We start from the raw sequence: 18,272 nt of genomic DNA, 5'->3' as shown, positions 1-18,272 counted from the left end.
TTAGTTAGCAAAGTGTTGAAAAAACATTTTTTTTACAAATATGAAGCACTAAAATATATTGTGTTATTAAGAGCAAAAATCCATAATCGCAGTATTGTCATACTGAGTTACTGTTGTTGTCGTGAGCAATATCCTATTGTATCGTAAGGTACCCCGAGTTTCCCAGCCCTACGTTGTAGCCGGGATTCTCACGAATGTTATGATACAACTAAATGCTTTGCAAAAGAAACATTTCACAATGTTGCAAATACGCAACAAATTCAACACATTGCTGCTGTCTATATAATGTCTTTTATTAATTACAAACAATCCCCAAATATGATTTGGTTAAGTTAAAAATAATCATGTATCCAAATTTTGCCCGAATGTGTTGTTTCGTTTGACCCGCCAAAGAGCGGCTTCCCAAATGTAATACATATTCAGCAAGGCTAACTAGTTGCCATCAATGACAATGCCTTATAGGGATGTTCCGAACACGGACTTATGCTGCCGATTTCATCAGAATCATCTGTATTAATGTACATTTTTCAATATCGGCACAATATTTTAACAAGTTCTTTAATTTCTTTAATGACATACAATTGTTTGCATAAAACAGTCAATAGTACTCAATAATGAACACAAAACTACTATTACTCATTGAAATCCTTTTTGCGCTCAAAGTCCAGTGAGTTATCCCCTGAATTTGTGAAGTTACAAAACAACTAAAAACATTTGGTAGAAAATTTTAATATCAATTTAAACACTCCAGTGTTGATCATATACTGATAACCCTTGGTATCGATCCACCCTCTTACGTGACTGGCTGCAACAATGCTGACACACCAACAGCTACATTTCTCTAGACTTAAAATTAATTTACTTTGTCAATAAATTTCCGGTTAAAACCTGCTTATTTTCTGCAGTAAACAGCTTCCATCTACATTTGTTGTTAAACTTTACTAAGCACTTATTTCTGTTGTTGTTTTGAGCTACATAGCTTAGCATATAGCTTAGTTATGAGCCTGCCTGCTACTGGTTTGCTCTCAGTGGGTAATATGTTTAGCTTTGTCTTAATACTTGATAAAGCTACTTGATAAAGATACATAATATATTAACAAATTCAGTTTATTTACTGTTATGGAGGTGAACACTGATTATTATTAAGCTAAGGGAGCCGCTCCACATTGTTTATGGAAATACACAATTAGCGGTTAGCTTGTCATTCGGAGGACTAAAAACAAATACTATTTTTGCCAGTGGGGGTCGGTCAGGGTTGGCGACTGCCATTGAAAGGCATTGAGCGGCAACGGCAATCACATATTTTTTCCAGGAAATGGGCCGATCGATCAGTACATCCCTACTAACCTTATATATGGCGGTATGGGACTTAACTTCTTACTCATGGTGCAGGGAAAAATCCCGGTGTTGGCCCGCCTCATTGGCAATTTTTCACTTTTAAGCCAAAACGCGCCGGCCTATGCCGCTGGGACACCTGCCTGTTACATCTATCCCCTGACCTTCATTCCCTGTGTCACTATTTTTCGCCAGTACCTCCCCCATCCACACGCTGCCTTCGTCCCGAGCCGAAGCTAAGCACCCTTACCCTCTCCCGAAGTCCGGAGGTCTGGCCAACTCTAGTGTATAAAGGACTTACCAGTATTGAAAACCGATAGCTGAGACATTGTAGGAACTTTGTACACATTTCCATTGCCCCCGGTGAAGGGCCTCATCTTAGTGTCCTCAGGCTGGAAACGGGACTTCCATAGACCTTTGAAGTAAATGGCGTTGGCAATGACCAAGCGGGTTAGGGCAGAATCCAGTACATCAGCTCTGACCAGTTTGCTAATGTGACCTGAAAGAATAATTCATAATAATTAACACAGGAACAATTCAAAAATTGTCTATGTAAAATAAAAATAAAAACTTCCTACCTTTGGTTTTATTGCTGACCCAGGCATTGATCTTATCTGCTGCCCTCTGGGGATCACTGAAGTCCATGGTCTTGCTCTCAGCCCGGAAGTTAGCTTTGTTGGTGTCAACAAAGCTCCTCTCCAAGGGGAAGCCTTCCTGGCTGAACATGGCGTTGGCAATGAGAACCACATTCTGGTTGGACTTGGCAGTCAATGTCTTGTGCAGTTTCTTCAACATCCTGTACGGTCCTGTACAAAACAAGCAAAGCTCGTATTTTTGTTGGCGAGATCAGCTCATATTTAGACTTAATATACATCACCATTTTTCTTGTAACGGAGCGCAGTCAGGATTTGTTTGCGGGTTCGCCCATGACCTCCTGGCAGCAGCATGCCAAGGATAGAAGCGACTCCATGGGGCGAAATTACAACATTCTCCAGTGGTTTGGAGCGGGCTACTTGCTGGAACACCTGGATTCCAAAATCGGAGCCTCGTTTGCCGGTAGATGGAGCCTGGGACAGTGCACCTGTATGGCTGCACAGGGTCCCCAGTGCATACAAACAGAATAACACCAGGTACCTCATCCTGATTTTAACAGCACCTTAAATGATACACATGAATGTAGCAGTGACACACGAGCAGCACAGTATTTCTAAAACCATATTCTATGTACACAGTTGAATTGAGCATTTGCATGATGCATGACAGTTAACCACAATAAATGTTTGCTCTTTTGCTTATCTTTAGATAACATTACCTTTATTCCCAGTTCTAGCAATGCTGGCTTGTTTAACTGTTTTAACCCATTAATTCTAGGGATGTTTTGATCAGGGTTTTATGCCGCCGATTCCAATAGTGATATCAGCCGAAACCAATACGATACCGATCACATGTACAATTTTCAATTTATATATGGTAAGTGTTATTTATTGACAGTTTGACAATATCAACAGTAACACAATATTTAAACTAGTTCTTTATTAGCAAAACAAAGTCAATAGTACACAATAACTAAATAAAAGCAAAACTACCCTCTAATATCCATCTAAATTCATTGGTTTTTGCCCTGAAAGTCCTCCAGTGTCTAGGGAATTATTCCTTGAAATTGTAAATATTAAAAACAAAAAAGTATTGTAAGAAAATAACGAGGTGGCGACTTGTCCAGGGTGTACCCCGCCTTCCGCCCGAATGCAGCTGAGATAGGCTACAGCACCCCCCACGAACCCGAAAGGGACAAGTGGTAGAAGATGGATGGATGGAATATTAACTTAATCATTCTAGTATTGATCTACTACCCTTGGTATAGACACCTCAAATTTTTGGATTAATCTGCCGTTTTACGTGTCGTGTACTGACTGTGACAATGCTAACACAGTTGTTATATTATCCATTTGCTAGACTCTTATTAATCAAGCTCCTTACTTTCTATGGTAATGTCCTTCGATCTACACTTCTTAAACTTTACTCGATTAGCATAGCTATTAGCATGCATGCTCCTAGCTTGCACTCAGTGTGTAACATGTTTAGCCTCGCCCTTCAGTGATGATACTACTTTAAAATGTTTAGCCTCGTAATACGTAATAATTTGTACCATAATAGTACGCGGGTTCCATCTATGGTACGAGGGCTCTATCTAGTGGTATGGCAAACAATCACTTGAAAAAAGTAGTGTTGTGTTACTGTTGAAACTGTGTGTAATGTTACAGTGGCCAGAATACTAAAAATACTTCTTAAATAAAATTGTTTTGTATTTCATTCAATTCTTAGGCCTACTACACTACTGTGTGTTAATGTTTGTACACTAAATTGGCATCAGTGTGTGAATGGTTGTCTGCAATGTCAATGTGTCCGTTTCCACAGCCTGTGGTACATTCCGTTGCCGTTCCGGATCCATGCGCAAAATATACGCACAGCTTATATTTTTGCCCTTCTCCGCAATACGGCGGATCAATTCACCTAAAATCTGCTTGTGTTGGACAGGAAGTCATGCACAAACACAAAATAAATGATCCGGGTCATTTTCAAAATAAAATATGCCATCTTCAAGGTGGCTCATATTATACACTTTGGATTGCTCCCATTAGCTGCATTGGTGGCCAACAAGAAGGAGCCGATTTTTGAATTGAGAATGCAAATTAAAAAAAAACTTTTGTCTTCTTCTCTTTCATGATGATTGCGAAGGATAGGCACAATTCCAAAAATAGTGCAGTTCCCCCTAAAGATATGAAATAGTTCTGAAAATCTTTCAAATAAATGAAGCTGAAAGTGTGGTAAAGTAAAAAAAAAGAAAAAAAAAAGGGGAGGATAATTGGAATAAAGAAAGAAAAAGTAAGCAGTAATATAAAGTCCAGACAGGTGTAGGAGTAAATAAGGAGGCAATACAACTAGGAAAGAAGAATATATTATTAAAAGAATGAGGTTATGACAAATAATCTACAAACCCCGTTTCCATAAGAGTTGGGAAATTGTGTTAGACGTAAATATAAACGGAATACAATGATTTGCAAATCATTTTCAACCCATATTCAGTTGAATATGCTACAAAGACAACATATTTGATGTTCAAACTGATAAACTTTTTTTTTTTGTTGCAAATAATCATTAACTTTAGAATTTGATGCCAGCAACACGTGACAGACGTTGGGAAAGGTGGCAATAAATACTGATAAAGTTGAGGAATGCTCATCAAACACTTATTTGGAACATCCCACAGGTGTGCAGGCTAATTGGGAACAGGTGGGTGTCATGATTGGGTATAAAAACAGCTTCCCAAAAAATGCTCAGTCTTTCACAAGAAAGGATGGGGCGAGGTACACCCCTTTGTCCACAACTGCGTGAGCAAATAGTCAAACAGTTTAAGAACAACGTTTCTCAAAGTGCAATTGCAAGAAATTTAGGGATTTCAACATCTACGGTCCATAATATCATCAAAAGGTTCAGAGAATCTGGAGAAATCACTCCACGTAAGCGGCATGGCCGGAAACCAACATTGAATGACCGTGATCTTCGATCCCTCAGACGGCACTGTATCAAAAACTGACATCAATCTCTAAAGGATATCACCACATGGGCTCAGGAACACTTCAGAAAACCACTGTCACTAAATACAGTTCGTTGCTACATCTGCAAGTTAAAGGCCTACTGAAACCCACTACTACCGACCACGCAGTCTGATAGTTTATATATCAATGATGAAATCTTAACATTGCAACACACGCCAATACGGCCGGGTTAACTTATAAAGTGCAATTTTAAATTTCCAGCTAAACTTCCGGTTGAAAAAGCCTTTGGAGGATGACGTATGCGCGTGACGTAGCCAGGGGAACAGAGGTATGGCTTCCCCATTGAATACAATACAAAAAAGCTCTGTTTTCATTCATAATTCCACAGTATTCTGGACATCTGTATTGGTGAATCTTTTGCAATTTGTTTAATGAACAATGGAGATTGCAAAGAAGAAAGTTGTAGGTGGGATCGGTGTATTAGCGGCTGGCTGTAGCAACACAACAAGAAGGACTTACTTGGATAGCAGACGCGCCAGCCGATGCTAGCCGCCAACCACATCTGTGTTGGGGTGAAGTCCTTCGTCGCGCCGTCGATCGCTGGAACGCAGGTGAGCATGGGTGTTGATGAGCAGATGAGGGCTGGCTGGCATAGGTGGAGCGCTAATGTTTTTATCATAGCTCTGTGAGGTCCGGTTGCTAAGTTAGCCTTAGCGTTGTTAGCAACAGCATTGTTAAGCTTTGCCAGGCTGAGAATTATTAACCGTGTAGTGACATGTACATGGTTTAATAGTATTGTTGATCTTCTGTCTATCCTTCCAGTCAGGGATTTATTTATTTTGTTTCTATCTGCATTTGAGACAGATGTTATCACGTTAGCTCATGCTAAAGAGCTTCGTCGATGTATTGTCGTGGAGATAAAAGTCACTGTGAATGTCCATTTCGAGTACTCGACTCTCATTTTCGAGAGGATATAGTATCCGAGGTGGTTTAAAATACAAATCCGTGATCCACAATAAAAAAAGGAGAGAGTGTGGAATCCAATGAGCAAGCTTGTACCTAAGTTACGGTCAGAGCGAAAAAAGATATGTATTTCACTGCATTCTAGTCCGTCACTCTAACGTTCCTCATCCACGAATCTTTCATCCTCGTTCAAATTAATGGGGTAATCGTCGCTTTCTCGGTCCGAATAGCTCTAGCTGTGTTGAAAACAATAGGAAAATATGAGGAAGTGAACAACATCACGCTACTTCCGGTAGGGGCAAGGCTTTTTTTTTTTATCAGAGACCAAAAGTTGCGAACTTTATCGACGTTGTTCTATACTAAATCCTTTCAGCAAAAATATGGCAATATCGCCAAATGATCAAGTATGACACATAGAATGGATCTGCTATCCCCGTTTAAATTTAAAAAATTCATTTCAGTAGGCCTTTAAAGCTCTACTATGCAAAGCAAAAGCCATTTAACAACAACATCCAGAAATGCCGCCAGCTTCTCTGGGCCCGAGATCATCTAAGATGGACTCATGCAAAGTGGAAGTGTTCTGTGGTCTGTCGAGTCCACATTTCAAATTGTTTTTGGAAACTGTGGACGTCGTGTCCATCCGGACTGTTATCGACGCAAAGTTCAAAAGCCAGCATCTGTGATGGTATGGGGGTGCTTTAGTGCCCAAGGCATGGGTAACTTACACATCTGTGAAGGCACCATTAACGATGAAAGGTACATACAGGTTTTGGAACAACATATGCTGCCATCTAAGTGCCGTCTTTTTCATGGACGCCCCTGCTTATTTCAGCAAGACAATGCCAAGCCACATTCAGCACGTGTTACAACAGCGTGGCTTCGTAAAAAAAGAGTGCGGGTACTTTCCTGGCCCGCCTGCAGTCCAGACCTGTCTCCCATCGAAAATGTGTGGCGCATTATGAAGCGTAAAATAGGACAGCGGAGACCCCGGACTGTTGAACGACTGAAGCTCTACATAAAACAAGAATGGGAAAGAATTCCACTTTCAAAGCTTCAACAATTAGTTTCCTCAGTTCCCAATCGTTTGAGTGTTGTTAAAAGAAAAGGTGATGTAACACAGTGGTGAACATGCCCTTTCCCAACTACTTTGGCACGTGTTGCAGCCATGAAATTCTAAGTTAATTATTATTTGCAAAAAAAAAATAAAGTTTATGAGTTTGAACATCAAATATCTTGTCTTTGTAGTGCATTCAATTTAATATGGGTTGAAAAGGATTTGCAAATCATTGTATTCCGTTTATATTTACATCTAACACAATTTCCCAACTCCTATGGAAACGGGGTTTGTAAATAGCTCATTGTAATTTTTAATAGGGAAAGAGGTGGGAATCTGTGGGGGCTTGAAATGCACATTACAAATTTGCTTGCCAACCACCATTAAAAGAAGGCAAGCGGTATTGGCGTCTCAAATTATCTTTCACATACAACAGCGCCAACTTTTAAAACCCACTCAACATTCTCCTACTTACTAAAAGAAGGTAACTACCCAATTTTATTCACTGTTTATTCGCCGTTTCTCCTTGTGTTCCTGAGGTAATATGTACTGTTTTAATGGCTGATATAAGCCCAACATTGTGCTGTATTTGTTGCAAAGATGTGCAACATTTACTTGCCTTTTTTCTTGGCCAGTTCACACTTGAAAAAGAGGCTCTAGTCTAACGTTAGTCCCAATGTGTGTGTGTGTGAGTGTGTGTGTGAGTGTGTGTGTGTGTGTGTGTGCGTCAGCTACAGACTTGTAAATTTAACCCCCCCACCCCAAAAGCAGTGTTTCTCAAAAAAATGTACTTCAAGGTACTTCCCTAACTAATTGAATGGTTCTCAAAGTGAATTCCAGGCACTCTGTGGGTTCCTTTAGGGCTAAATTGACCCTTACACTCTGACAGTGTTAGGTCCATTCGGTTCCATTTGTACGCTGTCAGAGTGCAAGGGTCAATTTAGCCCTAAAGGAACCCACAGAGTCCCTGGAATTCAATTTGAGAACCATTCAATCCAACAGTGGCCACAGTGCAGGGAGAGCAGCTGGAAGTGAGGACATCTATCTTAAAGTATAAATCGGCGGTACAATAGGCCAAATCAATGTTAAAAAAGGCGCAAAAAATGTAAACGCATCAAGACTAAAATCTCAATCTTGCCATATTCTGAAACTTGGCAGCCCTGGAATCATGCTTTCCCTCCCTCTCTTGTCTATAGTGCCTTTTTAAGATGCTCAAGTCTGGGGATCAACAACATTAAAGATTTATACATTGACAACACTTTTGCCTTTTTTCAGCAACTTTGTAATACATTTTCCCTCCTTAAAAAAACACTTTTTAAAATATGTATACAGATCCGCAGTTTTGTTCGTAATATGTTTTCAAATTTACCAACTGACACAATTTTAGATGTGTTTTGACACCACTTCCAACTTTAAAAGGATCAATTACCGTAATTTCCGGACTATAAGCCGCTACTTTTTCCCCTCGTTCTGGTCCCTGCGGCTTATACAAGGGTGCGGCTTATTTACGGCCTGTTCTTCTCCGACACAGACGAAGAGGATTTCGGTGGTTTTAGTACGCAGGAGGAAGACGATGACACAATGATTAAAGACTGACTTTTCATATACCGGTAGGCTGGTTATTTTGATAACGTACAGGTGAGCACTTTGTATTACTTTGCACCGTTGTATTATTTGTACTCTGCACGAATGCTGTTCGCCATGTCAAAGATGTGAAAGTTTGATTGAATGATTGAAAGATTTATTGTTAATAAATGGGACGCTTTGCGTTCCCAAACAGTCATCTCTGTCCCGACAATCCCCTCCGTGGTAGCAGGAACCCCTATATACTACGGTAATTACACATCAAAACCCTGCGGCTTATAGTCGGGTGCGGCTTATATATGGAGCAATCTGTATGTTCCCCTAAATTTAGCTGGTGCGGCTTATAGTCAGGTGCGGCTTATAGTCCGGAAATTACGGTACACATATTTATAGCCAAATGTTTATTTTACGCCCTGAGTCTCTGACTTCAATTAAGTCACTTTGGGAGAGTGACTTGGGTATGTGTCTGAGAATAGCAGGACAGAGATCTTAAGCAGAGTTCATAAGTCCTATTTGTGCAAGACCCAGACTTATTCAATGCAACCTAATACATCGCACTTATTATACCAAGGTCTGATTAGCGAAGATGTATGATTAAAAAAAATAATAATAATGGATTACATTTATATAGTGCTTTTCTGTCGACTAGACACTCAAAGTGTTTACAGAGAAGTGAGAACCCATTATGCATTCACTCCATATTCATATATTGGTGGTAAGCTACATTTGTGGCCACAGCTGCCCTGGGGTAGACTGCCGGAAGCGTGGCTGCCAATTTTCACCTACGGCCCCTACGACCACCACCAGACATTCAAACATTCATACACCAGCCTGAGCGGCACTGGGAACAAGGGTGAAGTGTCTTGCCTAAAGACACAACGGCAGTGACTTTGATGGAAGGGGCGGGGCCCGATTCTGGAACCCTCAAGTTGCTGGCACGGCCGCTCTACACATGGCGTCCGCAAATGATAATGGCATATCTGTGTTATGTGATCAGTGTCAATAGGCTCTAGCTAATTTAATACATATGTTTTGGCTCTGTCCATCCGGACATTTTGGAAATACTTGGTAAATATCCAAGTCACAAAATGGTAATGAAGTATTGTGGTAATGTTATTCGGTTTTATGGGCGGAATAGAGGAACTCCCAAAACAGACTTTTATTAACGAGTTAGAATGTATTAGAAAAAAATACATCCATTGTCATGTCTTTCATAATGATTGTGAACAGGCAAAATTTTTTTTAAAAAGTGCATTTCCCCTTTAAATATAGACATCCTATTGACGCCGCAATCTTGTATATTTGGAGTTATGCATTAATTCATTAATGTGTCATCAAAGGCTAAAAAGGTATTTTTGTCAATATACATCATCACAAAAATGACAATACTGAAAAAACTGATAGATGTTGATAGTCCAACTCCTAATTACTGGAAGGCAGCAGCTCCTAAAGATGTTCTTTATTTTTTCAAACTGGAGAAGATTAGGCTGACATTGAATGATTGTTCTGAAAAGTTTCAAAAACTGTGTGGCGCTTTTCTGAAATATGGAGGAGAGACTTGATTTCCAAATTAAACCCGATTAAAACAATTAAAATGCGGTTTGTTGGTGAGCCTTCTGTGTGCTTGTTGGTTGTTATATCTCTCTGGGGCCGTTCAGGAATGCAGCGGGCTGTGCTTTTATGTTGATATATTTATTTAATTTTATTTATTTTCCCTAATTAACTTATTCAATTATTGTTATGATTTTTTCTTTTTTAACTTTACTTGTTGAGGGGAATCATTCGCTTTATTATAAACCATTCATGTCAGTTGTTTGTGGCTGAAAACCCGCAAAAAAAAAAAAAAAAAGACTTTGAATGTTAGCTTGGTGTTATAAGTGATTTATTTTATTCTATTTTTCATAATATGCCAAGAGTCAATTATAAATCAAGCTGCAAACCCAAAATGGCCCCCGTACCGCACTTTGGATACCCCTGATTTACAGCTTAAGCTAATTTTAAAAATCTTGAGAGCGCATTCTTTAAAAAAAAAAAAAAGTTTTGTTTTTTTGGGGCGGAATAGAGGAACTCCCATCGGCCCCGCTTGAAGCAGACTTTTATTTACGAGTTAGAATGCATTACAAAAAAATACATCCATCGTCATGTCTTTCATAACGATTGTGAACGACAGGCAAAATAAAATTTAAAAAAAGTGCAGTTCCCCTTTAAATATAGACATCCTACTGACACCGCAATCTTGTATATTTGGAGTTATGCATTAATTCATTAATGTGTCATCAAAGGCTAAAAAGGTATTTTTGTCAATATACATCATCACAAAAATGACAATACTGAAAAAACTGATAGATGTTGATAGTCCAACTCCTAATTACTGGAAGGCAGCAGCTCCTAAAGATGTTCTTTATTTTTTTCAAACTGGAGAAGATTAGGCTGACATTGAATGATTGTTCTGAAAAGTTTCAAAAACTGTGGCGCTTTTCTGAAATATGGAGGAGAGACTGATTTCCAAATTAAACCCGATTAAAACAATTAAAATGCGGTTTGTTGGTGAGCCTTCTGTGTGCTTGTTGGTTGTTATATCTCTCTGGGGCCGTTCAGGAATGCAGCGGGCTGTGCTTTTATGTTGATATATTTATTTAATTTTATTTATTTTCCCTAATTAACTTATTCAATTATTGTTATGATTTTTTCTTTTTTAACTTTACTTGTTGAGGGGAATCATTCGCTTTATTATAAACCATTCATGTCAGTTGTTTGTGGCTGAAAACCCGCAAAAAAAAAAAAAAAAAAGACTTTGAATGTTAGCTTGGTGTTAAGTGATTTATTTTATTCTATTTTTCATAATATGCCAAGAGTCAATTATAAATCAAGCTGCAAACCCAAAATGGCCCTCGTACCGCACTTTGGATACCCCTGATTTACAGCTTAAGCTAATTTTAAATATCTTGAGAGCGCATTCTTTAAAAAAAAAAAAATGTTTTGTTTTTTTGGGGCGGAATAGAGGAACTCCCATCGGCCCCGCTTGAAGCAGACTTTTATTTACGAGTTAGAATGCATTACAAAAAAATACATCCATCTTCATGTCTTTCATAACGATTGTGAACGACAGGCAAAATAAAATTTAAAAAAAGTGCAGTTCCCCTTTAAATATAGACATCCCACTGACACCGCAATCTTGTATTTTTGTTGTTATGCATTAATTTAGTAATGTGTCATCTAAGGCTAAAAATATATTTTTGTCAATATACATCATAACAAAAATGACAACACTGAAAAAACTGATAGATGTTGATAGTCCAACTCCTAATTACTGGAAGGCACCAGGTCCTAATGATGATGTTTATTTTTTCAAACTGGAGATTAGGCTGACATTGAATGGTTGTTCTGCAAAGTTTCAAAAATTGTGGGGCGCTTTTCTGAAATACATAGGAGAGATCGATTTCCAAATTAAACCAGATTAAAACAATTAAAATGTGGTTTGTTGGTGAGCCTTCGGTGTGCTTGTTTGTTATATCTCTCTGGGGCCATTCAGGAATGCAGCGGGCTGTGCTTTTATGTTGATGTACTTGTTTTATGTTATTTATTTTATCTAATTAACTTATTCAAATATGATTTTTTTTTTTTTTTTACCTTACTTGTTGGGGGGAAGCATTCGATTTATTACCGACCATTCCAGTCAGTTGTTAAACAAAAGTTTTAAAAAAAAGAAAAGAAAAAAAAGACTTTGAATGTTAGCTTGGTGTTATAAGTGATTTCATTTATTCTATTTTTATAATATGCCAAGAGTCAATTATAAAGCAAGCTGCGAACCCAAAATGGCCCCCGAACCGCACTTTGGACACCCCTGATTTACAGCTTAAACTAATGTTTAATATCTTGAGAGCACCACATGCTAAAAATGCGACTACAGATTACGCTGTAGTGAATAAAAAAAAGCTGATAGGAAGTTAATATACGTGAAAATACAGAAACCAAAACGACGTCCGCTTACTTTTACTATGACCTGAAGACGCTTGTTCCTCTTCTCTCAGGTGAACGTAAAACTTCTCTCTTCGCCAAACGTACAACTTCTCCCTGTGACGGTCACACAAGAAATAGAGAAAAAAGCACAATTTAAATGTTCGTCATTCCAGAAAGACGAGAAACTGACCAGCGCCGTTTAAGTCAACTTTAACAGACTCAACTCCTCCTCCGACGCAAACACAAGAACGTGCAGAGGACCTCCGTTAAGTGGACGCTTCACCGCCCACTTCCGGTAACTCTTCAAAATAAAACCAACAAATACAGTAGTCGTTCGTGGTTACTGTATTTTTTATGAGTCGGTTTTATTTTCAAAATAATTGACATACACAATTTGATGTTAATGAAAGTTAAGTAAAACAAAAACAGTAGGTATTCCTAATTTTTCAAACTTGAAAACTTTAAAATAAACATTTGGTATAATACATTTTAACATAAAGGAAAGCATTTTTATATATTTTTCTGGGAAAGGAAAGTTACCAAGAAAGTAAGTAAATTCCAGACACAATGACAATCTGTTTGCCTCATAAATGATATTTCTCTACTTGGATTATTTATTTATTAAATTACATCAAAACAAATTGCAGTATACACTATATTGCCAAAAGTATTTGGCTACCCATCCAAATGATCAGAATCAGGTGTCCTAATCACTTGGCCCGGCCACAGGTGTATACAATCAAGCACTTAGGTATGGAGACTGTTTCTACAAACATTTGTGAAAGAATGGGCCGTTCTCAGTGATTTCTAGCGCGGAACTGTCATATGATGCCACCTGTGCAACAAATCCAGTCGTGAAATTTCCTCGCTCCTAAAGATTCCAAAGTCAACTGTCGGCTTTATTATTTATTAGAGTTTGGGAACAACAGCAACTCAGCCACCAAGTGGTAGGCCACGTAAACTGACAGAGAGGGGTCAGCGAATGCTGTAGCGCATAGTGCAAAGACTTTCTGCACAGTCAGTTGCGACAGAGCTCCAAACTTCATGTGACCTTCCAATTAGCCCACGTACAGTACACAGAGAGCTTCATGGAATGGGTTTCCATGGCGGACAGCTGCATCTAAGCCATACATCACCAAGTCCAATGTAAAGCGTGGGATGCAGTGGTGTAAAGCACGTCGCTACTGGACTCTAGAGCAGTGGAGACGCCTTCTCTGGAGTGATGAATCATGCTTTTCCATCTGGCAATCTGATGGACGAGTCTGGGTTTGGAGGTTGCCAGGAGAACGCTACATTTCAGACTGCATTGTGCAGAGTGTGAAATTTGGTGGAGGAGGAATTATGGTGTGGGGTTGTTTTTCAGCAGTTGGGCTTGGCCCCTTAGTTCCAGTGAAAGGAGCTTTGTATGCTCCAGGATACCAAAACATTTTGGACAATTCCATGCTCCCAACCTTGTGGGAACAGTTTGGAGCGGGCCCCTTTCTCTTCTAACATGACTGTGCACCAGTGCACAAAGCAAGGTCCATAAAGACATGGATGACAGAGTCTGGTCTGGATGAACTTGACTGGCCTGCGCAGAGTCCTGACCTGAACCCGATAGAACACCTTTGGGATGAATTAGAACGGAGACTGAGAGCCAGGCCTTCTCGACCAACATCAATGCGCTTTTGGAAGAATGGTGGAAAATCCCTATAAACACACTCCACAACCTTGTGGACAGCCTTCCCAGAAGAGTTGAAGCTGTAATAGCTGCAAGAGGTGGACCGACATCATATTGAACCCTATGGGTTAGGAATGGGATGGCAGTTCAAGTTCATATGTGAGTCAAGTTCATATGTAAGTCAATGCAGGTGGCCAAATACCTTTGGCAATATAGTGTATGAGTGGTATGATAATGATATTTACATGTCTAAATCAGTAAGTATATCAGATATATTCAAAGTACCGACTGGAGGATGTATTGAAAAAATAATAAATAAATGGCACACAACAAAGACACAATATAAGAGATAAGCTGAAATATTGATACTATAATAACCCATCCAATCATCCATTTTCTACCTCTTGTCCCTAACAGGGTCGCGGGGGGTGCTGGAGCCTATCCCAGCTGCACACGGGCGGAAGGCGGAGTACACCCTGGACAAGTCGCCACCTCATCACAGGGCCAACACAGATAGACAGCCAACATTCACACTCACATTCACACACTAGGGCCAATTTAGTGTTGCCAAATCAAAAACCTTAAAGTCTTTAACAATATCATTTTCACATACTGATACAACCCTTGGTATTGGCACTAACAACCCTCCCAACCTCTGGTGGATAGAGTAGTATGTTTGGGTGGTCTTTCAGGGTGTCGGTTATGCAAGCATTAGGATGTTCAAGCTGAAAGATGTTGGGAAAATAAACACTCGTGGAGGAAGTGGTTGGGTTATTTTTGCTGCGTTTCAAGGGCAGACATAGAGCGAACACAGCTGTGAACTTCAATGACACCATGGTTGCAATGATGGGAACACCGCAGCATTCTGCTCAAATTCACTATTTCCTGCACAAATTGAGGGACTTGCAAAATAAATCTCACTTAAGATATCATCATTACTGTCTTAAAAGCATTGTAGTTCCATCTAATTACACAAATATTATATCATCATAGATTTCCAACATTTTTTTGTTAAAATAAAAGTGAACATGTAACTATCTGCTCGACTCGTGATTTCAAAGCAAGTTATCCATTAAATTCTAGACTGCAAAAATTACCATATATTTTACGGTAAGTACTTGCTGCCCAGTCGCCAGAATTTTACTGTTTTTCCATTTAAGAATATACTATAAAAACAACAACCGTTTATTGTAAAAAACAAATTAAAAAAAACAAAAAAAAACAAAAAACTGGCAGCTCAGTTGCCAGGATTTTACTGTAAAAACAAACAAACAGTGGTACCGTTTTTTCCATCTACAGTAATACACTGTAAAATAAATAACCGTAGATTATACGCTTAAAAAAACAGCCGGATAAGTCGCCAAAATTTTACTGTAAAAAACAGTGGGAGTGTTTTTACATTTACAGTAATACACTGTAAAAACAAAAATTGCAGGGGGGGACAGGCAGCTCAGTCACCAGAATTTACTGTAAAAAGCAGTTATCCCGTTCTTCTATTTACAGTAATAGGCTGTAAAATTACTGCTACCCACCTTTTTGATTTGGTTTTTACCTAATATTTATTAAGCATATTGAAGTGATTACTTCTATCTTATTAGTTACACTAGATTTGATTTAGTATAATTTATATTTACTGTATATATGTTTTAATCTTCATAATGTGTACTTGTATTTTATACTTTATTCTTACTCATGGTTCTTGCTATTTTATTGTTTTTACTTTCCAGCGTGCCACTGTGGGAGTCCTCTGCATTATGGATTATTGGCCATTGCTGTGGGGGTGCTTTGTGTCAGCGTCTTGGTGGCCTTGGTCTGATGATCTTCTGGTGCAGATGGCTCCTGTGATAGTATTTCTTCACCAGGCTCCTCTGTACTCAGCCATGCATTCAACAGTATGTGTGTGTGTGTGTGTGTGTGTGTGTGTGTGTGTGTGTGTGTGTGTGTGTGTGTGTGTGTGTGTGTGTGTGTGTGTGTGTGTGTGTGTGTGTTCATGTATTTCTAGCCTTCTTGGGACATCATCAAGGAAAAGTAATTTCCATATTAGGACCAAAATCATGGTCCCAATACAGAAAACCATTGCATCTAATAGAGAGCCAAATACTAGAGTCCGTGAACATTGTTTCAAAGTCAGGATTTTTTGTTGATTTAATGTGCATACAAAAGTAAACATTGACAGGTGCAAAGGCAGCAATATATGATAAAACAGAAGACAGAAATAGTATTTAAAAAAAAAATATATATATATATTTTTTTTACATAAATGAATACAATCATGTGTGCTTACGGACTGTATCCCTGCAGGCTGTATTGATCTATATTGATATAGAATGTATATATTGTGTTTTTTATGTTAATTTCATTAAAAAAAATAAAAAAAAGTTGTTTTTTTTGTTTTTTTTAATTCTTGTGCGGCCCGGTACCAATCGGTCCGCGGCCCGGTGGTTGGGGACCACTGGTTTAAAATACAAATCCGTGATCCACAATAGAAAAAGGAGAAAGTGTGGAATCCAATGAGCCGTTTTACCTAAGTTACGGTCAGAGCGAAAAAAGATACATCATGCATGCACTGCACTCTAGTCCTTCACTCTCACGTTCCTCATCCACAAATCTTTCATCCTCGCTCAAATTAATGGGGTAATCGTCGCTTTCTCAGTCCGAATCGCTCTCGCTGCTGGTGTAAACAATGGGGAAATATGAGGAGCCCTTCAACCTGCGACGTCTAGCTACTTCCGGTACAGGCAAGGCTTTTTTTATCAGCGACCAAAAGTTGCGAACTTTATCGTCAATGTTCTCTACTAAATCCTTTCAGCAAAAATATGGCAATATTGTGAAATGATCAAGTATGACACATAGAATGGATCTGCTATCCCCGTTTGAATAAAAAAAATTCATTTCAGTAGGCCTTTAAAGGGGACTGCATCGTTCACAATCATTATGAAAGACATGACGGATGTATTTTCTTTAATGCATTCTAACTCGTAAATAAACGTAAATAAAAGTCTGCTTACAGCAGAGCCAATGGGAGGTCCTCTATTCCGCCCATAAAACCCAATAAAAGACCATTCAAAAAGTTCCAACAATTCTCCATTCACATTTCGTGACTTGAATATTAACCAAGTATTAGTGATATTGTTATTATAAGCGCTAACACAGACAAACAATTTATAGCGGGGCCGTGATCACGAGCTTGAGTGCTAATGTTGGCATGATCGACTGATCAGCTGCTTCCTCGTTTCCTTGCATGTCAAACTTTATTGTAGATCATAAATCATGCCTCTCACCTGGATAGTACAAAAACGAGGACGTATTTTGACAAGTTGGTACACTTTGACAGCCAATTTAGACCTGGTAATAGCGAGAACGACACAAAGACGATTGGTTCCATTATTATTTATTATTATTCATCTAAATGGGAATATATAAACATCCTGCAGTTGGCATGCTAATGACAGCATACCTTGTACAGTAAGTAATGTTTTATTATGTTTGTTGGCTCTCATTAAGTCTGCAGTGAGTAATAATTTAGTGATGTTAAAAAAAGCGAACGTTGTGATGCGTTTTTGAAATTGACGCGCCTCAAAATACGTAAATGTTAAATGTTATTATAAATGTGCCTGTTACTGCATCACATATATACTTACAGCATGTAAATAAAACCTTAATGGAGGTGTTTGTATGTCTTTTTTAAAGGCTTTCATGGGCAGAATAGAGAGGCTCCCATAGGCTCCATTGTAAGTGGACTTTGGATCGCATTTATTTAATATTTAGAATACAAAAAAAATCCATCAATGTCTTTCATAATGATTGTGAACGATAGGCAAATTTCCAAAAAAGTGCAGTTCTCCTTCAAGAAAGCGATTGCATCTGTTTGCGCAAAATTTAACTATTTTCTTTTTTGGGATGTATTGCTGATTAATTTATCACGGGGTCGCACACTTAAAAAGCCGACGTCTATCTCGTGACTAGGGCTGCAACTAACAACTAATTTGATAATCGATGAATCTGTCGATTATTACTTAAATTAATCGATTAATAATCGGATAAAAGAGACAAACTACATTTCTATCCTTTCCAGTATTTGATTGAAAAACAACAGCATACTGGCACCATACTTATTTTGATTATTGTTTCTCAGCTGTTTGTAAATGTTGCAGTTTAT

General features: G+C 38.6%; 1 protein-coding gene across 2 annotated transcripts in view; it reads right to left on the bottom strand.

The window, feature by feature from the left end:
- Nucleotides 1-12,754, bottom strand: part of serpine2 (serpin peptidase inhibitor, clade E (nexin, plasminogen activator inhibitor type 1), member 2) — a 31,794-nt gene extending 19,040 nt beyond the window's left edge. Inside the window, exons 1-5 of one of the 2 annotated variants that reach the window (XM_062067943.1) lie at nt 12,644-12,754; nt 12,485-12,567; nt 2,213-2,491; nt 1,914-2,141; nt 1,637-1,834 (exon numbers count right to left, since the gene is read on the bottom strand). In XM_062067943.1, coding sequence (XP_061923927.1) covers nt 1,637-1,834; nt 1,914-2,141; nt 2,213-2,474 — 688 coding nt within the window. In that variant the 5' untranslated portion in view covers nt 2,475-2,491; nt 12,485-12,567; nt 12,644-12,754. The remainder of the gene's footprint in view (nt 1-1,636; nt 1,835-1,913; nt 2,142-2,212; nt 2,492-12,484; nt 12,568-12,643) is intronic. The other variant, XM_062067944.1, reaches the window with a different exon arrangement.
- Between the last annotated feature and the right edge of the window lie 5,518 nt (nt 12,755-18,272).

This window comes from Entelurus aequoreus, linkage group LG13 (assembly GCF_033978785.1).
Source record: "Entelurus aequoreus isolate RoL-2023_Sb linkage group LG13, RoL_Eaeq_v1.1, whole genome shotgun sequence".
NCBI classification, from domain to species: domain Eukaryota; kingdom Metazoa; phylum Chordata; class Actinopteri; order Syngnathiformes; family Syngnathidae; genus Entelurus; species Entelurus aequoreus.
This window is presented reverse-complemented; position numbering and strand designations above follow the sequence as displayed.